Below are 27,931 nucleotides of genomic sequence, written 5' to 3' on the forward strand. Positions count from 1 at the left end.
CGATACGTTTTATCTATAATATCTCTTCATTATTTCTCTTCATTTGGCAAGGATTAAAAAGGATTTGACAGTAGATTGTCGACTTGATTCATGATGATGACTGCTAGCTAAGATTTTGAAAGTATCATGTTCACATGTTCACACGGGCGGCAGGTAGCTTAGTGGTTAAGAGCGTTGTGCCAGTAACCGAAAGGTCGCTGGTTCTAATCCCCGAGCCGACTAGGTGAAAAATCTGTCGATGTGCCCTTGAGCAAGGCACTTAAACCTAATTGCTCCTGTAAGTCGCTCTGGATAAGAGCGTCTGCTAAATGTAAAAAAACAAAACAAAAACACATGATCAGTCCAATCAAAGCTACTGTAGATATAACGTGACTTGATGTCATTTTATCAATGGCCAATGACCTTGAGCCTTCTTGGATGGGCACTTCTAATGTAACTCTATGGCAGCACCCAAGGGGCTTGAATTTTCGAGCTCTACCCTTAGACTTGGCAGTGACATAGTGTCCCCATGAGTGACAGAACACTGAATCAATCACGGCGCAACTAGAGAACATTACCAACACCTACGCGCCATATTTTCCGCTGGCTGCCCCACCACCACAGAAAGCACTGAGCTAGGCTGAAACACCTGCATTTTGGAGCTGTCTTAATCAATAAAGCAAAAAAGAGACCATGTTTGTATGCAGCTTTTAAACTCAATGTTTATATTTATTTTTTACATTGTTTGCAAACTGATATCTGGCACGTATTAATTCCAAAATAACATGCAAAACAGGCAAGCCACCTGCCCTGAATGACGGGTAGTCACTGAGAACACTCCAGGACAGAGACAATAGATCATCTTCCTTTATAACTTTTCTACATGTACTCAGTATATATATTCCACTTCAAATTACATTAAATACTGTACAATAACCTCAATTGTAAGATATTCTATCCACCTCTTCTCTAACGCACACATTCTCCCCTCTCACATCTTTAGACATTTCTACTTTAATATCCCCTCCATCTAATTCAGCGTCAATTTGTGCAGACACAGTATTTTCTCAACCCAAACAAAAGGCTTGTGTCCCAGTGTGGCGCAGTGCGTGGAGCAGAGTGATGTTATCGAGGTCACTCTGATCTAATCAGGTGTGAATGAAAGCGCTTGGCAGCACTCCCGGGCCCAGGCTGTCGTCATCACTAGGAAGAGAGGGGAAGAGAAAGGAGAGGGAGAGAGGGGGAAAGACACACAAAGGGAGGAGTCTGGGTCTGCATCTAGCTAGTGCATCACAGGGAGACATGTAGATGTCAGGCTCTGTGGGACTCTAGGGGTTTAGCCAGCCTCTACTGGGTGGGTGAGTGGCGGAGAGAGAAATCTCCATCCTTGGCAAGCGAAACCGGACAAAAGCAGAGGAGACTGAAAATAATTATTTCAAGCTATTATGAGATCAGAATTTTTCTTGCATGTACCATCAATGCTAAATATATTTTATTACTTTTTTTATTCAAACAGTTGGGTAAGACATTGTGGTTGATATTCTTCATTTGATACTCCAAAGTGTGTCATTAAAAAAAATTATGACCATATTTCAATGATAAAACTGCATACTGGTGAGCAGATTCCTTCTTTTCACAAATACTGAACATCACCCCACTTCTCCCCTCTTCTCTGCATAGGCTGTTCTGGCTGGCAGAGTAGCAGAACTCTCAGGATATTTTTTCAGAGCCAGTCTATCACCCAAACACAGGCCCCACCCACACCAGCAGCCATTAAATAGAGAGGGCTCTATTTTCAATGGTCTGAACACTGGCCAATCACTGAGCACTAGCCCCTGGCTCTTAAAGGCTCAGCCAATAACTGCTCTTCCTCTTCCACACATGATTAAATGTGGTCCTGTCCATCAACTGGTTCATATATAGTTCATGCAATTAAATGTGAAGCAGTTTAATAACTTCCGTAGCCAAGCTCCTTTGTGTGGATGTGCATGCATGTTTGTATGCGTCTGTGTGTGTGAGAGGGAGAGAAACAGTGAGAGAGAGTGGGGCGAGACACAGGGAGGAAAAACAGAGAGTTAGAGTGTGTGTGAAAGAGAGAGACAGAGAGAGAGAGAGAGAGAGAGAGAGAGAGAGAGAGAGAGAGAGAGAGAGAGAGAGAGAGAGTGGGAGACAGACAGAAAGAGAGAGAGATTGGGCAGGAGATCAGAAGATCGGACAGACATACTTTGTTAGCGTGTGTAAATGTGTTTGAGTATGTGTGTTTGCGTGTGTGGGACAGAGACATGGAGAGAGGGAGAGAGAGAGAGGGAGAGGGAGAGGGAGAGGGAGAGGGAGAGGGAGAGGGAGAGGGAGAGGGAGAGGGAGAGGGAGGGAGGGAGAGAGAAGAACCCATTCCCCTCAGTTCCACACTAACTTTTCAACGTGTGCACTTGAGGGAAGTTAGCTGTTCCCCGGCTATGGAACCGTTTTGTCTTTCCTTTTTCTACCACCTATACACTTTTCGACTTTCTGCAATAACATCAACGAGACAAGTAGAGAACTTCAACTGAATACCTGTAAACTATTATTTCAGTGAGTATCCCTTATTTCTTGAACTCTTCCTCTCTCCCCCAGTATCTATTCATTTACAATCTGTGTTTTGTAACAGTTCACCTCTGGCCAACGGTGCCAGTCGCTCTCCTCTGCATGATGTCTGCATGGCTCTGAATAGAACACATTCTCCCCATTATACACCTTATTAGCACAATCTTTTATGCTTTAGTTCTATGCATTATTTCTGAATGAAGGCCTTATTGTATTTGTTCACTGATGACTTAGTTGAGTGTACTATAACTGCAATTAATGACCCTATTTTCATGATTATTTCCACTTACCTATTGGTAATATGACTGTTTATAAAGAAGAGGATTGTGTAAGTGTTGGATTGTCTTTAAAAGGGCATCTTTGTGTGTCGTTATTATAACGTGTGTATATGCGTTGGAGAGTATGCGTGCTAGGTACAGTGTGTCTTAAAGAGAGCATGTGTGCTTTAAACAGAGGGTCTGTGTGAAAGAGAGAGTTAGAGAGAGATTGTGTGTGGTAGACAAAGTATGTCTGTGTGAGTGTGTGTGTTTAAGTATGTGTGTGTGTGTGTGTGTGTGTGTGTGTGTGCGCGCACGTGTGTGTGAATGAATGCATCCCTGTGCGTTTCCCTGTATGTCTGTGTGTGTTTCATAACACTGGTCCCTGGTAATGTTGGGTGTGCCCAGTAGCACTAGTAGTTATTTGACTGAGAGGGACTGTGGACAAAAGCGTCCAGCCACATCCAGACCGCCATGTCAGCCATTAGAGCAGTGGCTGGAGAGACAAACAGCCAGCTGCTGCTCAGGGTGCCTGAGGAGGGGATGCCTGACCCGGGTTAGAGGTGACCATGCTTCACTTGTGACCGGCTTCTCAAAGAGTCTCTCTCTCTCTCCCCCCCCCCTTTCTTTGACTCTAGCCGTATGGCACTGTTGTACACAGAAAAAACAAAGCTGCTGTGAAGTAGTAATGTGCTCTGAGGCTGAGAAGTTAAAAATGCAGCATAGGATGAAAATAAGGTTTATAAACAGCAGTGAAAGAGGAAGAGAGAAAAGAGTGTAATTACAAGAATGGCTGGTGGGTTTTTTCCGGCGTCTTGTGTGTGACAGAGGAGTTGGAATGTATTGAGTGACAGGAAATACAGCCGGTCCCTAGCTATCTTTTTTGTCATGTCTGCTTTTGTCCAAAGCCCTTAATCCACTACAAAAGCTGTCTGAGAGAGGGACTAGTAACACCGAAAATATTGTCCAAATCCCATGAACAAACAGGCACAGTGACAGAGAGAAGAACAGATATTAAAGACGCTTATGACAAAACTTTAAATTAAAAATAAATACAAATACAAATACCACAACAAGTATTAAAAAACATCTACAATAATGTATGGACACATCATTGATGACACTAGAAAAGCAGCTTTAAAACAAATGTTCTAGCTGCACAGCTGTGGAATAAAGACAGGCAGCACGGCTTTTGAGTCTTCCATAGGCATCGTTAAAAACAGCTATGGCTCTGGAGAAAATCAACAGAAAAAATGTATTTGGTGTGTACCACATCCCCAGGATATAGGCCCAGTACAAGTAATCCTTTGAGATGCCTTTACATGTAGAGTCTTGTTACTCTGATACACATCTGTGTTGCCACAAGGGAAGTCTGGCAACAAGAAGTTACATTCAATATCCTTCAATTTTAAAACTGCACATCTTAGGGTCAAAGCGTTGGTGAATCACTCACTATCACTTGTTGATCTTTGAGGCTGAGATATGAGTGTGTGTTTGGGTGCAGAGTTTGAGAGCTTGTGTAACCTGTCCTCCGGCCCTATAGCCTGCCCTGTGCTGGGACTGGACTTTGCTCTGAGGCTGGATCTCTCAGGCCCCTTTACCTGGATTTGAATAGAAACCAGACAGTGAGTCACCACTCCCGCGCTGGACAATGAGGATTTGTTAATGCTCAGCCGCAAGCCTGCTGACACAAAGCACATAGCCACACAGCCTAGCCTAGGCCAGCCTAGCCCAACCCAGGGCAGCACAGAGCAGAATGGAGTGGAACGGGCAGGCGGGGTGCCAGCAGGGGCGCCAGCAGGGGGGCCAGAGGGTTTGCGGGGGTGGGATTAGCAGACGTGGAATCAGGGTAGGGGGATGGGGGTTGAAATGGACAGGAAATGACTGGCTTTGATGAAGCAGTGGCAGATTCTCCAGGGCTTTTCCATAGCTGTAAAAAAGCAGTCCGAGCAGAAAATGTCACCACACTTCAAGGCCTCATTGTCACCTCTGTCTGGCTATGATGGGGCTGTTAAGACCCCACAGATGTGCACTGTGGGCAAAAGTCCCTCTCTCTCTCTCTCTCTCTCTCTCTCGCTAGTACAATCTCTGTCCCTGATCACGGGATTGGAATCCAGCACTCTACATATATATCTTACTGTAGCCACACCACAGACATCAGTTTTCAAATGTAGATTTTCAAATTCTTCACAAATATTTTAAAATCTATAAGACCGTGGAGAATGACCTGACCAATGTGGTTCTTACATCAACTTAAAAGGCGCCCAGATGATGAGAAAAATCTGAAATGTGAAATCTGAATTTGGCATGCTTAAAATTAATTTGTCTTGTAAGTGTACATAAATTGGTTTTCTAGTTTCCTGAAAGGAACTCTGTGTGGATAAGAAGGGTCTCTTGTCATCGCTCTGTGCTAGATCGGAGATCACAGAAGGAAAAGAGAGGATGCTCAACTTCCTTTTCTATTCCTACACAGTTTAAGTCTGTTTACCTATGCTAGAATCCATGTTTAAATGGTTCTTGGGCTGTTTTACAAGAGATGGATCGGGTCTTGATTATTTCCTTTGAAGATGAATCATTTTGTTGTTTCACTGAACATTTCTCATCGAAACATCTTATATTATCAGAAAAGATAAATCAGGAAACATAAATCTTTGTATAATGGAAATGCTGTATGTCACAAACTGAGGCTCCATCCTCAATCCTCCATCCCCCTCCGTCGCTATGCTGAAGCAGGGAGCAGAGAGCGTAATGTGTGTTTGTGTGCTCAGTGAATATCAGGGTCGATTAGGAGTCCCGTCTGGCTGTGTTAGAACAGATTAGACAGGGGCAGCAGATACAGGCCGCAGGCTGGTCATCTGCCTCTCTGACCCACATTGCTCCGATGTTCACGTCTCTTCCCATTACACTGACAATCAGACGTCACATTATATCAGCTTAGAGGCCAGGGAGCCGCGATCTGCATGCAATACATACCCTCCCCACAGGCTCTTCTCCCAATAACCTAGCACTGTCACACCACCACCATCACCATCACCATCATCCTGGCATCCATCGCCTGGTTTAAGGTAATGCCATTCAACTATCACCCAATGTAACACTCACTGAGGTCAAGTCCCTATATCAAACCATAATTGTTATATTCCCTGTGTACTGGTAAGCTTATAACATGTATTTCCAAGCCCTCCATCAGTTTGCAGCTGGCTGACAGACTAGGTCTGTTTGCAGGCAAGCCGGACGGGATATAATTGGCAGCTGTGGAGTGAAAAGCAGGCTCAGCAACAGATAAGGGCTGTGGGGAAAGCTCTATAATCAGCATGGCTTAGCAGATGATAAATTATGTGTTCACAGAAGTATGCTGTCAGTGCTTTGAGGAGAGAGAGAGAGAGAGAGAGAGAGAGAGAGAGAGAGAGAGAGAGAGAGAGAGAGAGAGAGAGAGAGAGAGAGAGAGAGAGAGAGAGAGAGAGAGAGAGAGCTGATGTTTTTGCTGTAATTTAAAATGGAAATACACAACAATGCTGTCTACCAGGTCAGCGAGAAGGAGAGAAAATTCAAAGCTGTGCCAACACACCAGTTAATACAATCTTCTGCCTGTCAGCTTACCTACTTTAATCCAGAAAGGTTTAACGCCTCTTAGAAATCTGAAAGGAGAAATGAATTCAGCTGAGATTTCTTCATGCAGCTAGAGGAAGGAACTGCCTGGAAGGGGGGTTAAGACTCTATGCAACTAACTAACTCTCTGGATCAATGCTCTCAACTCTGCTCCACTGACTGGGTACACCACAACAGATCGCTACATGTACTTTGAGCCAATAGGAAGGCATGGAGGTTTATTAACAGCACAAGACATCAGAGCTGTAATGTGCTACTTTAGTGAAATCAAATCAGCAATATTATGAGTGACACTGATTGAGCATTGGCTTGCCAAATGGTATGCCAATACCTGACTATGCCCAAACTCAGCTATGCATGCATAGAATGGGAAAGACTACGTAATCAGGACAGAGTGTACTTTGTGAAGAGGCGGAGGCCTCACTGTCATCAGTGTGCTGCGGGGACTGTGGCTCACGCTGTGAGGCGGAGACAGACTCCTGAGGAATAGAGATGCTCAGCTCTTTGCGTGGTCCTTACACTGATGGATGGCCACGGTTTGTCCTCTGAGTTTTACACAGGATGATGTGTCAGTTTCTACTTAGGTGCCTGTCTGCTAGAGGAAGCTCAGAGGATAAGATGCCACTGGGTCAGAGCAGAGGCCCACACATGAACTACTGACATGCAGAGAAGACAAAAGGGTTCCTGGCAACATCTACGGCCATCCTGCTCGTGCCTTATGTGGAATAACCAATCTCATTCTACTGAGAACAAGGGTTGACTTGGCATGTCAATACCTGCCATAAGGTAACACAGCTCCAGGACAAACGAAAGTTCCATCTATATTCAGGTCATTCCCATGCTGGCTCACCCCACTGGCTCCTAGTGATAACGGAAATATGGAATCAGCACTGCTTCGTCGTGTGATGCCTCTCCTCCCTGCCCCTCCATGCTATTTTAAATCTCACTGTGTGAGACATCCCTCCTTTGCGCCCCCAGCGGGGGTTGGAGAGGCAGGCGGGAGAAGAGGAGGGAGGAGGAGAGTAGAGAGGGAGGGGAAGGAGATATGGCGGCAGCTGCATGCCTTATTTATTGTGATCCAGAGTGCAGTGAGTGCAAACAGTCGAGACACGCTAACCCTCTGGGCTTGGAGATGACTGCACTGCGTCTACACAATAGATTAAAGCAGGGATTATGCGCCGTAAACAAGTGTTGTGTAACTTTGTTGCAGTCAACCTTGAGGAAACATATTTTTTTTGTGTTAAGAAAAATATGTTGGCTATGCATTCTTTAACGACATAACTAAAGCATCTTCAAATAGACTTTACAGTTGTACTATAGCTCTGATAACAATACATTGGACCACATTTGTGGATCTTGGTCTGAGAACTGTGACAAAGCCAGTGTTTAGGGGGCCAGTGAACCTGACCAATTAAAAAAGGCTCCTTGAGACAGACGTGACAGCAGACACCAGAGAAATGTCACGGCTAAATCCAGCAGACACCCACAAAGGGCTCCATCCCTCTTTGTTAGCTATCTTCAAAATTGCTCATGAAATAGCTTATAACATACTCATCAGCTTGATTAAACCGAGCCAGTGCTACTTCAGATCTGAAAGAGGATGGTGACATATTCTTCTCAGAATCACTCTAGCAGAGCCAGTCTGAGGTGACAGGACCTATCCAGTAGATCACTGTGGGGTCAAAAGTGAACAGATGACATGAGATGGCAGACAGAGGGAGTGATCTCACTTCATCAGTAGAGAGAAAGAGAGAGAGATGTTGTCCGATCCCAACACATTGACAACTGGTTTTACACAAAAGAGCATTCCAGTCTGGGTCTGTGAGAAGGGAGAATGATAACCAGCTGCAGTGGATGTGTGAGGAGATAGATATTGAATTGTATAACAAACAGCCCAGTCTAAGGACTGAGGGGAGGGATGTAGTGTCTAGTACCATTCTATTGCACTACAACACTCCCTCTGTAAATAGTTATTTGTCTTCTTACACAGATAGCTACGCTCTTCCCTTTGTGTGAAGGAAGAGGTTAACTGTGACTGCATGGAGCGATAGATTGTGCTGCCTGAGAGCATCGAGGGTTAACTCTGAGTGCTTTCTGGCATTAAAGATAAAAAATGGCTCTGGCTGGTGGGCTGAGCGTTGGAAATAAACACCCGGAGCCTTGGCAGCGTCAGCGGTGGCACGTGGAGAGTTCTGGAGGCTTGGCGTGGTGGACTGAGGCTTGGCGCTCTGCCTGGGAGAAATCTCAGAGTAGTAGTCCCTCAGCGCTGGGAACCCAGTGGTGGTCCTTCCTTCCACCTGAGCCTCTGAATATCATACCATATGATATAATACTACACCCTGCCGCTACAACTATACCATAGCAGCTAGATGAAACTGTAAGAGACATCAACTATTATTCCCACTGCACCACTAAATCTAATTAAATGAATTAATTTAGAAGAGGGATGTGCAATTCTGCCAGTTAATAACTTGTCAGATCTGACTTACAGCACATGTTCTGCCTGACATGGCAATTAAGGCATATTTGTTGGATTTTATTGCGTTTTCTAACAAAATTCAGACCACTCCATAAAGTGATTGAATGTGGCTGTAGCCCTTTCCTGCAGTCAAATGACCTAGTGGCCTCATGGGTGGAATGTTTTTAATATTTTTCATAATTTCATAATTAATACCAACAAAAAAAAAATTTACTGACAAAAATATAGTGTTTCTATGTCAAACGGTTTTGTTATATTTCAGTCTTCTGTGATGTATATAAAGTGTAATATTGCGATACAAACTCAAAATTGAATTCATTTCAACACTATATCTGACATGGTACAGGTGTCTTCTTTTCTTTAAGCCCATAACCATGTGTGTGAGGTGTATACTTTTGTTTCAAAGTAGATTTGTTTAAGACTACCAAGAAACACTGTGTGACCCTGATTTAAAAGTAGAAGGTTAAGAAGCTATGAGATTAAATGACAGTGTCCCAGGTCGTTGTGTAATGCTGACGGACAGTCAGAGACGTAGTGGGATGTGTATGTCAGAGCATGTCTCAGGCCTGAAGAAACTCAGCAGAGTATTTTTAGAACTGGCATCCCGGCTATGTTGAAAGTGTCAGGTTAAAAGTGGGTACAGTACGTGACAGAACGCTCTCGCACATTCCCACTGTCCGAAGAACACGGCTGCAGAATATTTAAATATATAAGTGTTTAAAGGCAGTCTCCTCATGTCTACTGTACAATGTATTAGATAAAATGTTCATAAGACAGATTGTCTGGCCTTGTTTCTTAGTGTCAGAAAGGTAACGTTAGAATCCAGGATCCTGTTTATGGACTTGAGCACCATGACGTCAGCCAGTCAGAGAGTACACTGTGTGCTTTCTCATTGTCTGACCTATGGAATGTGCTGATGGTGCAGGGTTCAAATGGGTTCAGTGACAGTGTTACAGTCAATCCAGTTCACTCTGTGGCCCTCACACAGACACTGTCTCTCTCTTAGTTCTCTTAGGGTTTAACTGGTTCAGTATCAGTAATACACTCAAAACAGTCCTTAACTCTCAGGTCAGGTTTCACAGTTTGCCCACTAATGCAAAGTTTCGTGAAAATTACAGATTGTTTCAGTGATAGCAGCCTGGGCGGTCTCAGACATAACTATTTTATAAGGAAGTACAGCATGTGGGGATTTGAGTCAGACTGCCAATGTGTTCTGCTTGCAAACAGGATAAAAGTTCAGTCAAATGAATAGAGGGGAAAAGGAAAGAGATATTCCAGAATGAAAAGCCCCTGTGTGTCTTGGGGCAGACAGGTAAATTGTACAAGTGCCAAGGAAGATAGGGACCACAGCCAACCCAACGCCAGGATCATTTTGGGAATAGGACAATCTCTGACCATGCTGAGAAACAAGCACTTCTTACCTTGAAACTGAGGGAACACTCTAGGAAATGAGTACAGATATAAGAGAATAATGCTTTTCCAACCATTTTTAGTTAAGTCCTCTGTAATCAGCTAAATTGCTACAGATATTAACGCTCATGGGATATATGAAATTAGATTGAATGTGAGAAACATGACAACAGAATACTGCAGTAAAGTGATAGTGATATCTCAGTGAACTGTGTCAGAATGCAAAAGGACATGAATAGTCTATTATTTCAACCAACTGAACACTTCAGTTGGTTGAAATCTTGGATCTCTTAAAGCAGCCTGAAGGTGTAGAGACAAAGCTACCGTAGCAAACTGAGGTCTGGAGAACCAATCAATAACATCATTATTTAATGTTTGATGGAACTAACAGAGACAGGAAGCCTGTAATCCACTGCTCTATACAAGACATGTTCTAAAGCCAAAACAAATCAGTCTAATTAGTTGCATTATATTCCACAATATTTGAACCAGGCTTTGTATTCCCCACCCATCCTAAATGCCAGATTTGTGTGCCAAAGATTACAAAAAAGAACAAAAGCAAGAAAAGTGTCTCAAATCCCTGCTGCATGTTACACAGTTAAGATGAGCAGCCCAATGGGAGTGTGCATTAATAAAACATGACTGCATGAGTTTCCAACCTCAAAGAGGCTGAAACAGGAAGATGCTGTGTTCCCCGTGCAATACAGAGCTGGGGTTCAGAGCAGGGTAAAGGGAACAGCCTTCAAACTACTAACTACTAACAATGCTACAGTGCACTGGTTTAGGCTGTAGGGGGATCTCTACAACACGCGCTTAGCTAACCATCACAGCATGATTCCATTTCTCCAAGTCATTTTTGGAGGATTGATTGACGTGCTGTTTTGGATTTTATATTCAGGCTCTTTCCTTTTTCTCTGTCTGTTTTCCCCACAGCACAGCTGACTGGGATGTGTAGTGTGTGTGAGGAGGAGAGGATGGAATATGCTGGGGGAGAGAGGGGCGCTGCTCTGGGCTAAGTAAGGTAAGAGTCTTGTTAGCAGTCACAATTTTCATCGCAGCAGCAGCAGAAGAGGAAGATGATTATGGTATTCACCACAGCTGCAGGAACGACTGTTTCGGGAAACCCAACACCATGACTCTCCACTCCTCTCCTGCTGGCACCCCATCAATATCTGTTAGCAACTCAACACCAGCCTGGGTGGTAACAAACTGGCCGTCCACATTGAACATGCTGGCCACGAGAAATTAGCGGCCTCCTATATCTGCTGGCCTGGAAACAGCAGCCAATATTATGTGGTGCAGTGGTTGCTGAACAAGGGTGAGTGGTTGCTGATCTGCAGACATGAGTGTGACAACTAAAGGACATGACATTTCCTTCTGGTGCCCTCGGTAAACATTCAACGCTGTCGGTGAGTTTGAGAATCTGTCCAAAACCATCGACCGTTAAATGTACCCTGAGGGCCACCGTTAAAAAGACACTCGGCAAGGAGAGAGGGATGAAGACAGACACTTCCTCTAAATCTCCCTTGCTCCCCTGGTGTACAGAATATTCTGTTACCACCCATACTGGACTAGTTAAGAGGTCCAACTCTTAAGGCTGCAATAAACATTCATTGCTGTCGGTGGGTTTACATGAGAACAACTCACTGATCAATGAATGCAGACTGCGGTACAAACACCTCGAGGCCATTATTTCAGCAGGGAGTGATGGGATAGGAGAACAGATTACATGTAAACATACAGCTAGCGCTAATGTTCAGTGTTCTACTATAGCCTCTACTGTACTCTCCAGAAGTAGAAACAACATTGCAAAGATACAACACTCTATGTAATTATATTTATCATGTACAGTGCCTTGCAAAAGTATTCAGACCCCTTGAATTTCTTTAGAAAAAATTGTTTATTACAAAGTGGGATTAAAATTGATTTAATTGTAATTTTTTTGTCAACAATTTACACAAACTACTCTGTAATGTAAAAGTGAAAGAAAAAGTCTAACCTTTTTTTAAAGATTAATACATTTTAAAGTCTTGCCATAGATTTTCAAGCAGATTTTAGTCAAAACTGTAATTTGGCCACTCAGGAATATTCACTGTCTTCTTAGTAAGTAACTCCAGTGTATATTTGGCCTTGTGTTGTAGGTTATCGTCCTGCTGAAAGGTGAATTCCTCTCACAGTCTCTGATGTAAAGCAGACTGAACCAGGTTTTCCTCATCCAATTTATTTGAATCCTTAAAAACTCCCCAGAATTGCCGATGTCAAGCATACCAATACCATGATGCATCCACCTCCATGCTTGAAAATATGGAGGCAGTTACTCTGTGATGTGTTGTGTTGGATTTTCCCCAAACATAAGGCTTTTCATTTAGGCCAAAAAGTATATTTCTTTGCTGTGTTTTTTTGCAGTATTACTTTAGTGCCTGCATACAAGATGCATGTTTTGGAATATTTTTATTCTGTATATTTGTATTCTTATTTTCACTCTGTCATTTAGGTCATCATTGTGGAGTCACTAAAATGTTATTGATCCATCCTCAGTTTTCTCCCATCAAAGCCATTGAACTCTGTAGTTGTTTTAAAATCCCCAATGGCCTCATGGTAACATTCCTGAGTAGTTTCATTCCTGTCCTGCAGCTCAGTTCAGAAGGACGACTGTATCTTTGATGTCTCTGGGTGGTTTAATACCACAGCATAATTATTAACTTGTCCATGCTTAAAGAGATATTCAATGTCTGATTTGTTATTGTTACCCATCTACCAATCACTGCCCTTCTTAATGGGGCTTTCAAAAAGCTCCCTGGTCTTTGTAGTTGAATCTGTGATACTTGACTGAGGAACCTTACATATGTTGTATGTATGGGGGACAGAGGACGGGTATGTCAACCACTATTATTTCACACAGAGTCAATGTAACTTATTATGTGATTTGTTAAGCCAAATTTTACTCCTGAACTAATTTAGGCTTGCCTAAACAAAGGGGCTGAATACTTATGCAACGACTATATTTTAGTTATGCATTTTTTATTTATCTATATATATATATATCTCTTTCACTTTGACATTAAAGAGTATTTTGTGTAGATTGTTGACAAAGAAAATGACAATTAAATCACTTTTTATACCACTTTCTAACACAATAAAATGTGAAGAAATCCAAGGGGTATGAATACTTTTGCAAGGCAATGTAATGACATTTCCCTGGGTTATTATGGTAGATCATGTGTGTTGGCGAAGTGACTCATAATCCTCTCATCATAAGATCAGTGCACGTTTACAGTACTTTTATTTCAGAATGATTTCCCCTTCTGTTAAGGGAAACTGGGGATAGCGAGACACTTTGTCACAGGATGAACTGTTTAGTGGACCTTTCAGTTCCTTTTTTATGTAACCTTTATTTAGTTGCTTTTAATTAAAGAATCTCCTTTTTCAGAGGAGACCTATGGTCATGAAGACAGCTCCAGTATTGGAAGGCGGCTGCAGCCCTCACCAAACAGCTGGGAGTGTTCACGCTTTCATTATGCCAAAACAAAAAAGCCTGAAATAAAGTTTAAACTCAGCAGATTCACTGTGGCAAGAACAATCACAGGGTTGGAACAGAGCAACACGTTTTCACACATTTTTCAGTTTCGGTTCAAGTTGACCTCAAATAAAAAGTGAAACAATCAGCATGCTTGATTCTTGGAAAGTTAATTTGCCCTTTTCTTTCTGTAATTGGAGGAGATACAGACATATGGAAATAATCTGCCAGTAATTGCCCTGTAAGGTTATGTTAACATGCTGGGAAATCTCAAACACATTGACGTTTTTCAGCCAGGCCAGACCCAATGCATGTTTTATCATTTATTTACAGTGGGAAAGTGTCTGAGGGAACAATGAAAACCAGCCTGGGTTTCCCCTGTCACTGAACTAGCTTCTTAAAGCACACAGCACACCACTATGGCAACTATAGTACATTATTTCACTCTGTCAACCTTTATTTTAAATATTTTGTAATGTAACTTTATTTTAACAGGCAGGTCAATTAAAAGCAAATTCTTATTTACAATAATGGCCTGTCATATACCCTACTAATGGCGTAGAAAATGATTTATTGAAAATAAAATGCCTCTCACTGTTTTAAAATATGAGGACACACATTTCACACACACCAATTACAGTAAATGCACTGTCATCACAACATAATTTAAAGATTTATCTGAGACTGTAAGTCCTCAGAGGCTGGTTTACTGCAAGTAGAGTAGACTGTCTCTACTCAGAAGGGACTGTTTGTGACATACATTAGTCACCCACACAAAGACCTGCCTGTTTATCCCCCTGGAATTGGGCTTAGTCATCACACACAGTGAAGTTATAGAGACTGACACTGGGAACAGCTTGACCCACTTCTGGGTGACCCCGAAACCCATCCCGAGGCTTGACCCCGATTCTTACGCCAACGCAAGTTGCATCAAGCAGAGGCTAAACAAAATGGGGAATGAATCAAATCTGGGCTGATCATAAATTATTAAAGGTGAAAATGAAGAGATGGGACAGAGGTCAGCACTTAGATGCTTCACACATACACCAAGACTGCTGAGTAGCCTAGTGGTTAAGAGCATTGGGCCAGTAACTGAAAGGTTGCTGGTTCAAATTCCTGAGTGAAATATGTGAAAAATCTTTCGATGTGCCCTTGAGTAAGGCACTTAACCCTAATCGCTCTGGATAAGAGTATCTGCTAAATTACTCAAATGGCTGGCAGAAGCATTGACAAAGAAACATTATTTCAATTATGATGCACTTGTAGACGACTTTAATACAAAATGACTATGTTTTAAAGATAACATGTGATCACTGTGTTAGAGGAAAAATAGAATGACGACAATCAAACGCAAGAAGAAAAAAATACAGAAGTAAAGAAAGTCAAATTCACAGAGCTACATTTTATACATTAATTTACTCTTTCAGTCTCATTTTCAGCACACATAGATTTCAAATAAGAAAATACACTACTCAAGCATCTGTCCTTCCTCACTGTATATCAACTCCATTTCATGCAGGGATATAATTCAAAGGAATAAAGGAATTAATCTGAAACAACAGTAAGGGTTTGGCTGCATTCTGATAAAAAGTAGATATATGGAAATGAAAAACGTCTGTTCTTAAATGACTTTTCGAAAAGAGCGTCAAACTTCGCCCAGTTATGTGAGGACAATGAAAAAGCATGTGTTGGGACAAGGCCAAGTATTTCCATATGAGTTTTGAGTTCACTGAGTCCAACCTACAACTGGAAGTCATAATGTATATCCTGTGAAAACAATACTATGTGACTACTACCCCCTAGTGGCTAGAACACCACATTACCAAGGGTGGACAGGCTGTGTAACACCCTCAACCCAATGACTAAAAATCAAGAAGGTGGATAATAAAATAATGGTTTTTTTATGCCCACCGAAAACTATAATGGAAATAATAAGTCCACATAGTAGTATTATGTTATTAAATAATGTGCTGTTTATATTGAGACTGAATTAGTAGTGTATCTTTTAGCTGTTCCTGCGCTTTGATGTTACATTTAACCATTGTTTATTTATTTTTATTTCACCTTTATTAACCAGGTAAGCCAGTTGAGAACAAGTTCTCATTTACAACTGCGACCTGGCCAAGATAAAGCAAAGCAGTGCGATAAAAACAACAACAACACAGAGTTACATATGGGGTAAACAAAAACCTACAATCAGTAACACAATAGAAAATAGAAAATCTATATACAGTGTGTGCAAATGTAGTAAGTTATGGAGGTAAGGCATTAAATAGGCCATAGTGCTAAATAATTACAATTTAGTATTAACACTGGAGTGATGTGCAGAAGATGATGCTGGGGTGCAAATGAGCAAAATAAATAACAATGTAAATAACAATATGGGGATGAGGTAGTTGGGTGGGCTAATTACAGATGGGCTGTGTACAGGTACAGTGATCGGTAAGCTGCTCTGACAAATGATGCTTAAAGTTAATGAGGGAGATAAGTGTCTCCAGCTTCAGAGATTTTTGTAGTTCGTTCCAGTCATTTGCAGCAGAGAACTGGGAGGAATGGCGGCCAAAGGAGGTGTTGGCTTTGGGGATGACCAGTGAGATATACCTGCTGGAGTGTATACTACGGGTGGGTGTTGCTATGGTGACCAATGAGCTAAGATAAGGCGGGGATTTGCCTAGAAGTGATTTATAGATGACCTGGAGCCAGTGGGTTTGGCGACGAATATGTAGTGAGGGCCAGCCAACGAGAGCGTACAGGTCACAATGGTGGGTAGTATATGGGGCTTTGGTGACAAAACGGATGGCACTGTGATAGACTACATCCAATTTGCTGAGTTGAGTGTTGGAAGCTATTTTGTAAATGACATCGCCGAAGTCAAGGATCGATAGGATAGTCAGTTTTACAAGGGCATGTTTAGCAGCATGAGTGAAGGAGGCTTTGTTGCGAAACAGGAAGCCGATTCTAGATTTCACTTTGGATTGAAGATGCTTAATGTGAGTCTGGAAGGAGAGTTTACGGTCTAACCAGACACCTAGGTATTTGTAGTCCACATATTCTAAGTCAGACCCGTCGAGAGTAGTGATTCTAGTCGGGCGGGCGGGTGCAAGCAGCGTTCGATTGAAGACCATGCATTTAGTTTTACTAGCATTTAAGAGCAGTTGGAGGCCACAGAAGGAGTGTTGTATGGCATTGAAGCTCGTTTGGAGGTTTGTTAACACAGTGTCCAATGAAGGGCCAGATGTATACAAATGGTGTCGTCTGCGTAGAGGTGGATCTGAGAGTCACCAGCAGCAAGAGCGACATCATTGATATACACAGAGAATAGAGTCGGCCCGAGAATTGAACCCTGTGGCACCCCCATAGAGACAGCCAGAGGTCCAGACAACAGGCCCTCCGAGTTGACACATTGAACTCTATCTGAAAAGTAGTTGGTGAACCAGGCGAGGCAGTCAGTTGAGAAACCAAGGCTATTTAGTCTGCCAATAAGGGGTTGATGAGTGACAAAAGCCACAGAAGAAACAAAAAAAGAATGAAATGGACAGTTGATCCTGAGGTAAGCATTGTCTAAGAGCACCCTGCTCTGAGAGTAGAAGAACCACTCAGGTCTAAGCTGTAACACTACATCCCACATGCCGACACCTCTCACTCATAATTCAACTAGTCACGCGTGTACTGGGTGCTGACATTACCATAAAAATCCAAGTATCCGTGGAAACCACTGAGATGGCACAGTGAGCTGGCAGGACAGGCAGCACAGATTAAGTGGAGACTGACAGTGTTTTTCTTACTGAAATACACTGTCAGGATGACACCTAAATCCTCAGGGACGCTGTCTTGCAGTCTTAAAACTAAGAACATCTGTCCCTTTGAGGTTCAGGGATCTTTCATAATGTATTTTTGTCTTCAGTGAGGACAAGTACGCAGAGCCACTACTGATCCTACATACAGTGCCTAGTGAAAGTCTACACACCCCTTGCACAGTTGTCACATTTTGCTGCATTAAAATAAAATCTAAAAGGGGATTAAATTAGATTTTTTTTAAAGATCTACACAACCTGCTCTACATGTTTTAAGTGAAAGAAAAAGTATAGAACATTTTCTAAAGTAAGAACAAATAAAAAATGAAGGCCTCTTGGTTGCGTATGTCTTCACACCCCAGAGTTAATACTTGGTGGAAGCACCTTTGGCAGCAATTACATCTTGTAAATAATTCTGAATAATATTCTACCAACTCTGCACAACTCTTAGGGCAACATATATCCATTGTTTTTTTTTTCAAAATGACTCAAGCTCTGTACATTTGGTTGGGAACCATTGATGGACAGCAATATACACCTTGTCTCTGATTTTCAAGCAGATGGTGGCAGCATCATATTATGGGTATGCTTGTCACCGTCAGGGACTGGGTAGTTTGTCAGGACCAAAATAAATATGAAAGGAGAAAAGCCCAGGGTAATAGTTAAAGGAAACCCTGCCTCAAGTCTTCAGAATAAATAACCCTGGGATAGAGTTTTATTTTTCAGTGGGACATTTACATTCATTTTAATGCCAAAGTCACACCAGAATGGCTTTCCAATAGGTGCTGAGTGTTCCTGAGGGGTCCAGTCTCAATCCTGACTTAAATCTGCTTGGAAATCAGAGACAAGGTTTGAATATTGCTGTCCATCAATGATTTCCAACCAAATTTACTGAGCTTGAGCAATTTTGATAAAAACAATGGATATACACTGAGTGTACAAAACATTGTCTTTCCATGACATAGACTGGCCAGGTGAATCCAGATGAAAGCTATGATCCCTTATTGATGTCGCCTGTTAAATCCACTTCAATCAGTGTAGATGAAGGGAAGGAGACAGGTTAAAGAAGGATTTTTAAGCCTTAATTGGGACATGGATTGTGTGCCATTCAGAGGGTGAATGGGCAAAACAAAATATTTAAGTGCCAGGCGCACCGGATTGAGAGTGTCAAGAACTGCAACGCTGCTGGGTTTTTCACACTCAACAGTTTCCTGTCTGTATCAAGAATGGTCCACCACCCAAAGGACATCCAGCCAACTTGACACAACCTTGGGAAGCATTGGAGTCAACATGGGCCAGCATCCCTGTGGAACGCTTTCGATCCCTTGTAGTCCATGCCCCGATGAATTGAGGCTGTTCTGAGGGCAAAAGGGGGTGCAAATCAATATTAGGAAGGTGTTCCTAATGTTTTGTACACACAGTGTATGTTGCCCTAAGAGTTGTGCAGAGTTGGTAGAATTGAATCCCTTTTCAGATTACATTTTAAAGCAGCAAAATGTGACAACTGTGCAAGGGAAGGTGTAAACTTTCACTAGGAACTGTATCACGGTATCACATTCTGATTTTACAGTTATCAATTAATACTACATTGTATTTCATCCTTATCATTGATTTTGCCAAATTAAATATGTACTGTATATGTTCAGTCATCTAAGCTGTATTGAAGTAGCTACAATGAGAGATAGTATAATGATCAATGCGACCAACTGACGAGTCAGTGGCACCCTCTCAGGGCATAGTTGAACAATGAAAGTCCTCCCGGCCCAATTCCACTGTAGTGAATGGACAGCTGGTAATGATTGACGATAGGACAAAGGGAGCCACTCCAAGCCACTGATAACCTCAGAAATAGCAGAATCAGCAGTGATTGGTCAACTGTGTCCATTGGACAGAGTAGGTAGGGTGAGGGGGTGGGGGGTTGGAGCCTGGGACAGAGGCAGGTCAGACTAGCTGTGAGCAGGGGGTGGAGCCATCCCTGCTGCTGTGAGTGACACATGAGACACCCACCCATAGACAAGCTCGTGGTTGTAAACACTTTTTACATCAGGGAGGGACAACCACTTTTCCACATTTTCAATAAAACGTCATTAACCATACTTTCTCTGCTCTAACAAATTAAGACAATATGAATATACAATTCCACATATACAGCAATTATCTACAAGAAAGTGCATCCATAAATCAGCTTGACATTAGTAAATACTGATCCGCCTTTTACAGGTTCACAGAGATGACGGGGAAAGCATTTACAAGGAACAAGAGAGATCACAACTTCTAAATTCCTCAATTTACATTCCCCTGCTCTGCTGTTTTAGGAGAGTTTGAGTGGTGGCAAGATTAGGACTTCATCTACTGCGTAGTGTTGAAAACAGCTGTTGCTAACTCAGCTATTTGCCCCCTGACCTGAGTTTTGGTCCTTGAATGGGGGTCTCTGGATTCCCACCCCTGTCACAGCGTTTACAAGCTCAAGGAGCCCTGCCTCCGCCCCCCTCCACACTCTACAGCCCCTTGACCCCCACATCACCCCTGCCCACTCCATGCACTGAGGCATCCTGGGATGTGAATAGGCTGAGGGAGACTAGTGTTGTCCACGGGTACTCTCTGATCCCGCCTCCTCAAGTTTACAACCCAATCAGGCTTTGCCTCATAAATCCATGCCTCCTCCCATAGGGGGGCAACAATGCCAGTCTTTCTCTGTGCACTGGTTTAATAGTTCCCCCAAGCTTCCTTCCACTTATTACTGACTCCCACAGGTTTATAGGGGCCAGGACACAGAGGCTGCTAAGAAAGTCCAGTACAGAGTAGAGCTGCACACAATCAGGTCAGCCTGGAGTCACGGCGGGGTCATGAGTTTCTGAACTGAGTCTAACCTCTGGCCTCTGGATGGTGCCACCTGGCTCCGCAGCCAGGGCGAAGAGAAGTGACAATCTCAAATGAACTTCGCCTGAACCTGGACCTTAACATTGGACAAACCCCCCATCCCTGCACTGCCCCTTCCACCAGCCTGTTGCCCCACGGTGAGAGGAGAGAGAGGGGCTGCAACCACATGGTCCCACAGCAGCCCATAGAACACAGACACAGTCATAGGGGGACTAAGAAATGCCTGACTAGATCCTTTACAAAACTGGGGGGATTGTTCATAGATAGAAAAAGTGACAGCAATCTAAATTACTGTATGTGTGTGGCTCATTAACATGTATTTGTTCAATTGACATATTTTGAGACTTATCTGCAAATATTCCATTCCATTATCTTGCTGTATCTGTGAAACAGAGGCTGTGACTAGTGGTCCGTAGGGCAGCTGTTGTTCACCCGCACCCGACCGCAATTGCTAATACCCATCCACAACCGCCCAATTATATGTGATAAAGTGAAAATCTGAGGCCCGCACCCGACCCTAACCCGCTAATATAGAAAATGCGCTGTAGGCTACAGTCAGAGACGGCAGAAATATTTTTTGACAGGGGGTGCAGGATTTTTTTTGTCTGATTTAGATATGTTTCTGCTTATAATTTCCAACAAGCTGTTTGTTAGTCAACTTGTCTATAATTAGATACATGCAGCTTCTCTTCTGTCATTATATGTTGCCCTAGAAGACTAAATAAATTCTTGCTCACCAGAATAATGTAATAAATCGATAGAATGAATGCTTCAATCTACAGTGAGGGGGGTGTATGATATTTGTGCGTCTGTAACTTTCTCACTCATCATTATTCAGGATAATCCATAATCATGGTAGCATCCACATTAATATAGAAACATATTATATTCTTATTTACAGTATAAGTGACTCCAAAATGACACAATATATTATTTACCATTCATTTCTATTGGGCACAAAATAATCTGAAACACAACCAAAACAAAGAGAGTCACAAGCTTGATGTAATCATTGTGTGCTAGGCATATGGGACCAAATACTACACTTTTGACTACGTTAATACACATACAGTGCTATGAAAAAGTATTTGCCCCCTTTCTAATTTTCTCTACTTTTGCATATTTGTGATACTGAATGTTATCAGATCTTCAACCAAAACCTAATATTTGATAAAAGGAACATAAGTGAACAAATAACACAACAATTACATATTTATTTCATTTATTTCATAAACAAAGTTATGCAACACCCAATTCCCCTGTGTGAAAAAGTAATTGCCCCCTTACACTCAATAACTGGTTGTGCCACCTTTAGCTGCAATGACTCCAACCAAATGCTTCCTGTAGTTGTTGATCAGTCTCTCACGTCGCTATGGAGGAATTTTGGTCCACTCTTCCATGCAGAACTGCTTTAACCAGAACTGCGAAAACCAAACTCTGCATTCCACAGTAAGAACATCATACCAAAGGTCAAGCATGGTGGTGGTGGTGTGATGGTTTGGGGATGCTTTGCTGCCTCAGGACCTGGACGACTTGCCTTAATAGAAGGAACCATGAATTCTGCTCTGTATCAGAGAATTCTACAGGAGAATGTCAGACCATCCGTCTGTGAGCTGAAGCTGAAGCTGAAGCGCAGCTGGGTCATGCAGCAAGACAATGATCCAAAACACACTATCAAGTCTACATGAAAATTGCTAAAAAGCAACAAATTGGAAGTTTTGGAATGGCCTAGTCAAAGTCCAGACCTAATCCCAATTGAGATGTTGTGGCAGGACTTGAAACGAGCAGTTCATGCTTGAAAACCCACACGTCACTGAGTTAAAGCAGTTCTGCATGGAAGAGTGGGCCAAAATTCATCCACAGCGACGTGAGAGACTGATCAACAACTACAGGAAGCATTTGGTTGGAGTCATTGCAGCTAAAGGTGGCACAACCAGTTATTGAGTGTAAGGGGGCAATTACTTTTTCACACAGGGGAATTGGGTGTTGCATAACTTTGTTTATGAAATAAATGAAATAAATATGTAATTGTTGTGTTATTTGTTCACTTATGTTCCCTTTATCTAATATTAGGTTTTGGTTGAAGATCTGATAACATTCAGTATCACAAATATGCAAAAGTAGTGAAAATTAGAAAGGGGGCAAATACTTTTTCATAGCACTGTAAGTGAATTTGTCCCAATACTTTTGGTCCCCTAAAATGGGGTGACTATGTACAACAAGTGCTGTATTTTCTAAACAGTCCACCAGATATGGATGAAAATACCCGCATATTAAAGCGGACAGTCTGCACTTTAACCTTATAGTCATCATTTCAAATCCAAAGTGCTGGAGTACAGAGCCAAAACAACAAAAAATGTGTCACTGTCCCAATAGTTTTGGAGCTCACTGTAGTTGTCATTGGTTAAGTATTCTAAGTCATCTCTGCTTCTTACGCGGAGCAAAGACGTTAAGGGATGGGGAGAAAATACAATAACAAAAAAATAAATTAATGAAAAGATTTTCTATACAAAATGTCCAAATGACATCAGTTTGACCGGTTGTAACGAAATAGAAAGCTTTGAAAACAACTCAACATGTTTGATAAGATTTCAGTTCGGCTTGGATGCATATTTTATGTGGTTGAAATACTATCAGCTTTTATGATGCTGATATAGCACCTCTACAGATGGTATCTGCCTCTAAAGATGCTGAAATAAATCAATCATATTTCTCCATATTTCTGTTCCAGAGTAAAACTGTTGCCTACATTTGGTGTATCATTTTAGTGAAAGAAATGCTTAATTCTGCAGAAGTTAATATTAAGGCTATGTGAGAGGTCAGACCTACAGTCAGTGTCCAGATTTCAGTTTCCATTTAACACATCTGAACAGTAGGCTACAGTTTCCTTGACGTACCATAGGCCTATAGGGAGCAATAGTAATGGTGTTTTTTGTAGGCACTAACTCCGCCATGGTTCGTTGGACAAAGCCTATGGGAAAATGAATGGAGTTTTTGTAGGGTTTTTGGATAACGCCAAAAATAAGGTCTGTGGTAAACACAGGCTTAGGAGATCTTATATGTTTTGTTCTATGAGATCATCTTAATCACTTTTAGTGAATTTTGAACCATTTATGTAATAAAAAAAAGCACATAAAGCACAATGAGGCTTCATAATTCATATAGGTCATGTTAACTGACTGATATTATTTCATATAACTAAATGTATAAGATCTCCTAAGCCTGTGTTAACCTCATACCTTATTTTCAGCATTTATCCCAAAACCCAATTCTTTCCCCATTCATTTTCCCCATAGGAATGGCTGAACGAATCAGAGGTAACTAATTTCCGGGTTTTACGACCAAAAGCTTACGAGCTCTATTTGAAGTCCCGTCTTGTGACTTTCAAATTTGTATAGCGCATCACAATCATCACACATGACATAGCCGGCACTGCTATCATCCTATTTTAACACTATTTTACCAAATCTTTCACAAACATTACTTTTCTGGCCCTACCATTTCTTTATTTTCAACTCTCCATTTTGCAGGTTTTCTCTTATTGAATTAAACTCCGGTATTGTTATTTCTGCCTCCATGGATCGATGTTAACTTTTTCTGGCCGTTCCCAAAAGCATTTGGTGCACGTACTGTTAAGCAGGGATCGTCAAATAGATTCAGCCGCAGTCCGGTTTTTTCTTGAGCGGATGGGGAGCCAGAACATCCCTACAAATAATTTGTTGACTAAATTGATTGCAAGAAGCCCAAACAGATATAATATGTAACTAAAACATTATAATTTCAAACCTTGCTTACGTTTGTATACGATCACGTGTCTCTCTATTATGTGTCGGAATACTTGGGAACAGAGTCCCAAAATTAAAAATCACTTGGAGCTGATTTGCTGAAGTTTTTACTGTGTTTTATGTCCAACAAATAACATTTTAAAACCTGCATTTTAAAGCTTACCCACTAATGCCAGATAGCCTAAAATAATGAAATAAAAACCTCAATGTAGCCTATAGATATAAATTGCAGAAGAATGATACATTTAAGGATTTTTTAAGGTATTGTTTTCTCTTTATTCTCATGATCCTTAACCTACCCGCGCGGGTTATAATTCAATCTGTGACCATGTTGTAGGCCAGCTTCTGCTCTATTTTCAGCTGAACATGTCCCCCTGGTGGAGATGGAAGGAATCACATGCTATATTAAAGACACGCTTATCATGCAGATCCAGTAATTGGATAGGCAAGAGGAACAGCAAAAACATTATCAATTATTTTCTCCTGAAATTGGAATGATGGAGAGCCGGACATGGGCAGACATTTTGCATTTCAGGAGGAGCTGGGATTCCGGCAAACTGTCTGCACTAGTGAAGAAAAAAAAACAGAGGCCAGATGAACCACAAAGTGGCTCTCATTTTTCTGCATGTTCTTAAGAGAGCACTGTGTATTGACAGAGTGTTGTATACAGTCAGCAAACAGACTCATTATTTATTAAAGCAGCAAAAAATCAATGAGGTCAAAGGACATAGTGATGTAAGGCAGCAGAATAGCATTGCTCCCAATCAGTTCCCGTTTATAGCTTTACTTGAGTGTTGTTTTTGTTTTTTAAATCCACATATCCTAAACTATGGGTTACATTTAACATAATATTGTCGGTGATGAATGTTTATTCAGATAACATCTGGGGGAGTGATAGTATCCTGTCTGGGAAACTCCCTACTACACCTAGGACCTGTACATGTACTATTCTATCTCGCCAATAGAGAGCGTTATTTAGCCAATTTTCACTGCCATCCACGTTGGTTGAATGTAACAGGCCCGACATTAAATGATGTCTGGAAATACCATCACCAGTCACAATTAGACATTAACTATCTGGAACAAATTGGTCACAATACTCCAAACTAAAATCTTCAACTGAAAATTAATGGAAGAACATCAATGGCGATTTGCCAACAGGAAATCACATGAATGACTTTATCATAATGTATTTGTCCTATCATGAAGTATTAAATACATAACAAGTCAACTTACCTATCCCATCATTTCGTTCAGCTTCCAAGGGATGGTCACCGTAGAAGCCTGAAAAACAAAGGAGAAATGTGAAGACAGAGGGACAATCAGAGATCACTTACAGAAGCTTTAGCTGTAGACAGTAATTCATCATGTTGACTATGAAGTGAGACCCTCTCTGTGATTGGTCCATCAGTGCCATACCATCTGTGCTGTGCATTGGGTCTAGACGCCAGTCCACTTCTCACTTACACACTCAATGACAAGCAATCGTTCAAACGCAAAACAGTAGTGTGTGTAAAGTTCCCTGTCGGTATATCCCTCCATTATAGGACACCACCCACCCCGCCCGTGTCCGCACACCGCCCTGCTGTCAACAGCTGTAGACCCCTGACCCGACACACGCCAGACACCCCCTGCACCCTCCACTGAACACTGGCATATGGTGTCCCTCAAGCAAACACACTGCACCAACACACACACACACACACATGCCCATATCAGACTCACAGACACACAGTCACATATGCCCAACTCAGACACACACACACACACTCTCTCTCTCTCTCTCTCTCTCTCTCTCTCTCTCTCTCTCTCTCTCTCTCTCTCTCTCTCTCTCTCTCTCTCTCTCTCTCTCTCTCTCTCTCTCTCTCTCACTCACTCACTCACTCACTCACTCACTCACTAACTTACTCACTCACTCACTCACTCACTCACTCACACACACATCAGTGAATTACAGCATACTCACAAGCACATGCAGTATAACCATGTGATAGCACAAACAATATTTAGCACAAACAAGCATTCACTCAAATCCATATTGCCAACAATGAACACCATTACAACTCCATATTGCCAACAATTAACACCATTACAACTACAATTAACACCATTACAAAATGAGAAGATTGGCTAAAACATCAAGGAAAAATTATAAAGGACTCCAGTGTGTGGTCCCTACTTTTCTAATCGTCCTGACACCTGATTGACTATATACATTGTAGTATTCATTGATAGCTGTAAAAACAGAATATTAAACCGTGATATTTAGGATCAGTAGTGGCTCTGAGCACTTATCCTCCCTGAAGACAAGAGAAAACCCTGCACCTCAAAGGGACAGATGTTCTTAGTTTAAAGACTAAATTTCCCTGAGGATTTAGGTGCCATCCTGAGTGTATTTCAGTAAGACCAACCTATTCATGTCTCAACTTAATCTCAGCTGCCTGTCCTGTCAGCTCACTGTGCCAGAGCCTCCTCCGCTGCAGCCTATTGTGTGTTGACAAAGAAGGGCCGCATCTTTAACCTTTCACCTCTAAAACCTCTGCAACCTCCGGAACACAATCAGCACACAATCAAAATAACATACTGGCTCTTGTGCTTTCTCTTCCCTCCACAGGGATAAGAAGGTCAGGCATGCTTGACAGAACTCACACAAGTAATCAAAATACTGTAAAGGTATTTCATAGAGAAATCTATACTTAGGGGCCTCAGCTCCTAAATAAATAACTACAAAAAATGAACACAGTGGCGAGATGGTGTGCATATTACCATAACCAACCAATCAATTTATGATTCCTACTGTTGTAATTCTAAATTATAATACACATGTCCTCCGATAGAGAGAGAGAACGACTTCTTCCACAACTCTTTCCCCTCTAGCTCTAGTATTCCTGTGAGTTTAGGGATTCTAGGATCCCCTCAAGGGCAGGTTTACCACCACCAGTACACATGCTGATTAGCTGCTCAGCTCTGGTAACCAGCTCCATGAAATGACTGCAGTAGGGCCAATGCTAAAGCAAATCACATTAGCCAGGTTACAGGCTGGGGAACACCAGCTAACCCACTGCTTCAGCTCTCCCCCCGCAGCCCCCACTAATGTAAATACAGTACAACCTATTGAACAACCTCTTGGCACCATACTCAACTCAGAAATGTTAATATAAATGTGTGTAATATATATGAATATGTGTAATATAAACATTTAGGATCTTCACCTACACAGGTATTCTGAACAAGGATTAAGAGAAGCACAACCAATGAGCTTCGAAACTCATTTGAGAGACCTCCAAGGCTCCAGATATGTTACTGTATGACAAAAAATTTACTATTTCCACATGCCTTGCAGTAGCAGCATTCCTTTTCAACAGGAACCATATGGTGAGAGTGTGTGTGTGAGATCATGTTGGTGCAGAGGTTATAGATGATAATGTACATGCAACAGAGTGTAACAGTAAGTGTACTGCAGCAAGTCCCCCTTCCACCCCTCCCATTAGTATGGCATAATTCCATCCCCTTTCCATTTCAGCACCCTGCCTCTCTCCATTAACATCCACCCAGCCCCTAGATCAGTCAGTCCATCACTGTCCCAGATCGTCTGTCCCAGATGGCCAGTGTTCCGCTTGGCCAGTGGAGGGGCACGC

At 42.0% G+C, this 27,931-nt stretch overlaps 1 protein-coding gene and 1 long non-coding RNA gene across 2 annotated transcripts in view; one reads left to right on the plus strand and one right to left on the minus strand.

The window, feature by feature from the left end:
• LOC311144772 (nuclear receptor subfamily 6 group A member 1-A-like) overlaps nt 1-27,931 on the minus strand; it is a gene marked incomplete at its 5' end in the record, with an annotated part of 114,584 nt that overhangs the window by 67,977 nt on the left and 18,676 nt on the right. The window contains one exon of the mRNA XM_084180877.1: nt 25,530-25,577. Within this exon, the coding sequence (XP_084037003.1) occupies nt 25,530-25,577 (48 nt within the window). The remainder of the gene's footprint in view (nt 1-25,529; nt 25,578-27,931) is intronic.
• Nucleotides 2,372-13,982, plus strand: LOC311144774. Its single transcript, XR_014614532.1, has 3 exons — nt 2,372-2,550; nt 11,251-11,338; nt 13,748-13,982. It is a non-coding gene; the product is annotated as an uncharacterized lncRNA (long non-coding RNA).

Source organism: Coregonus lavaretus (assembly GCF_964263955.1).
Source record: "Coregonus lavaretus genome assembly, chromosome: 17".
Classification (NCBI taxonomy): Eukaryota; Metazoa; Chordata; class Actinopteri; order Salmoniformes; family Salmonidae; genus Coregonus; species Coregonus lavaretus.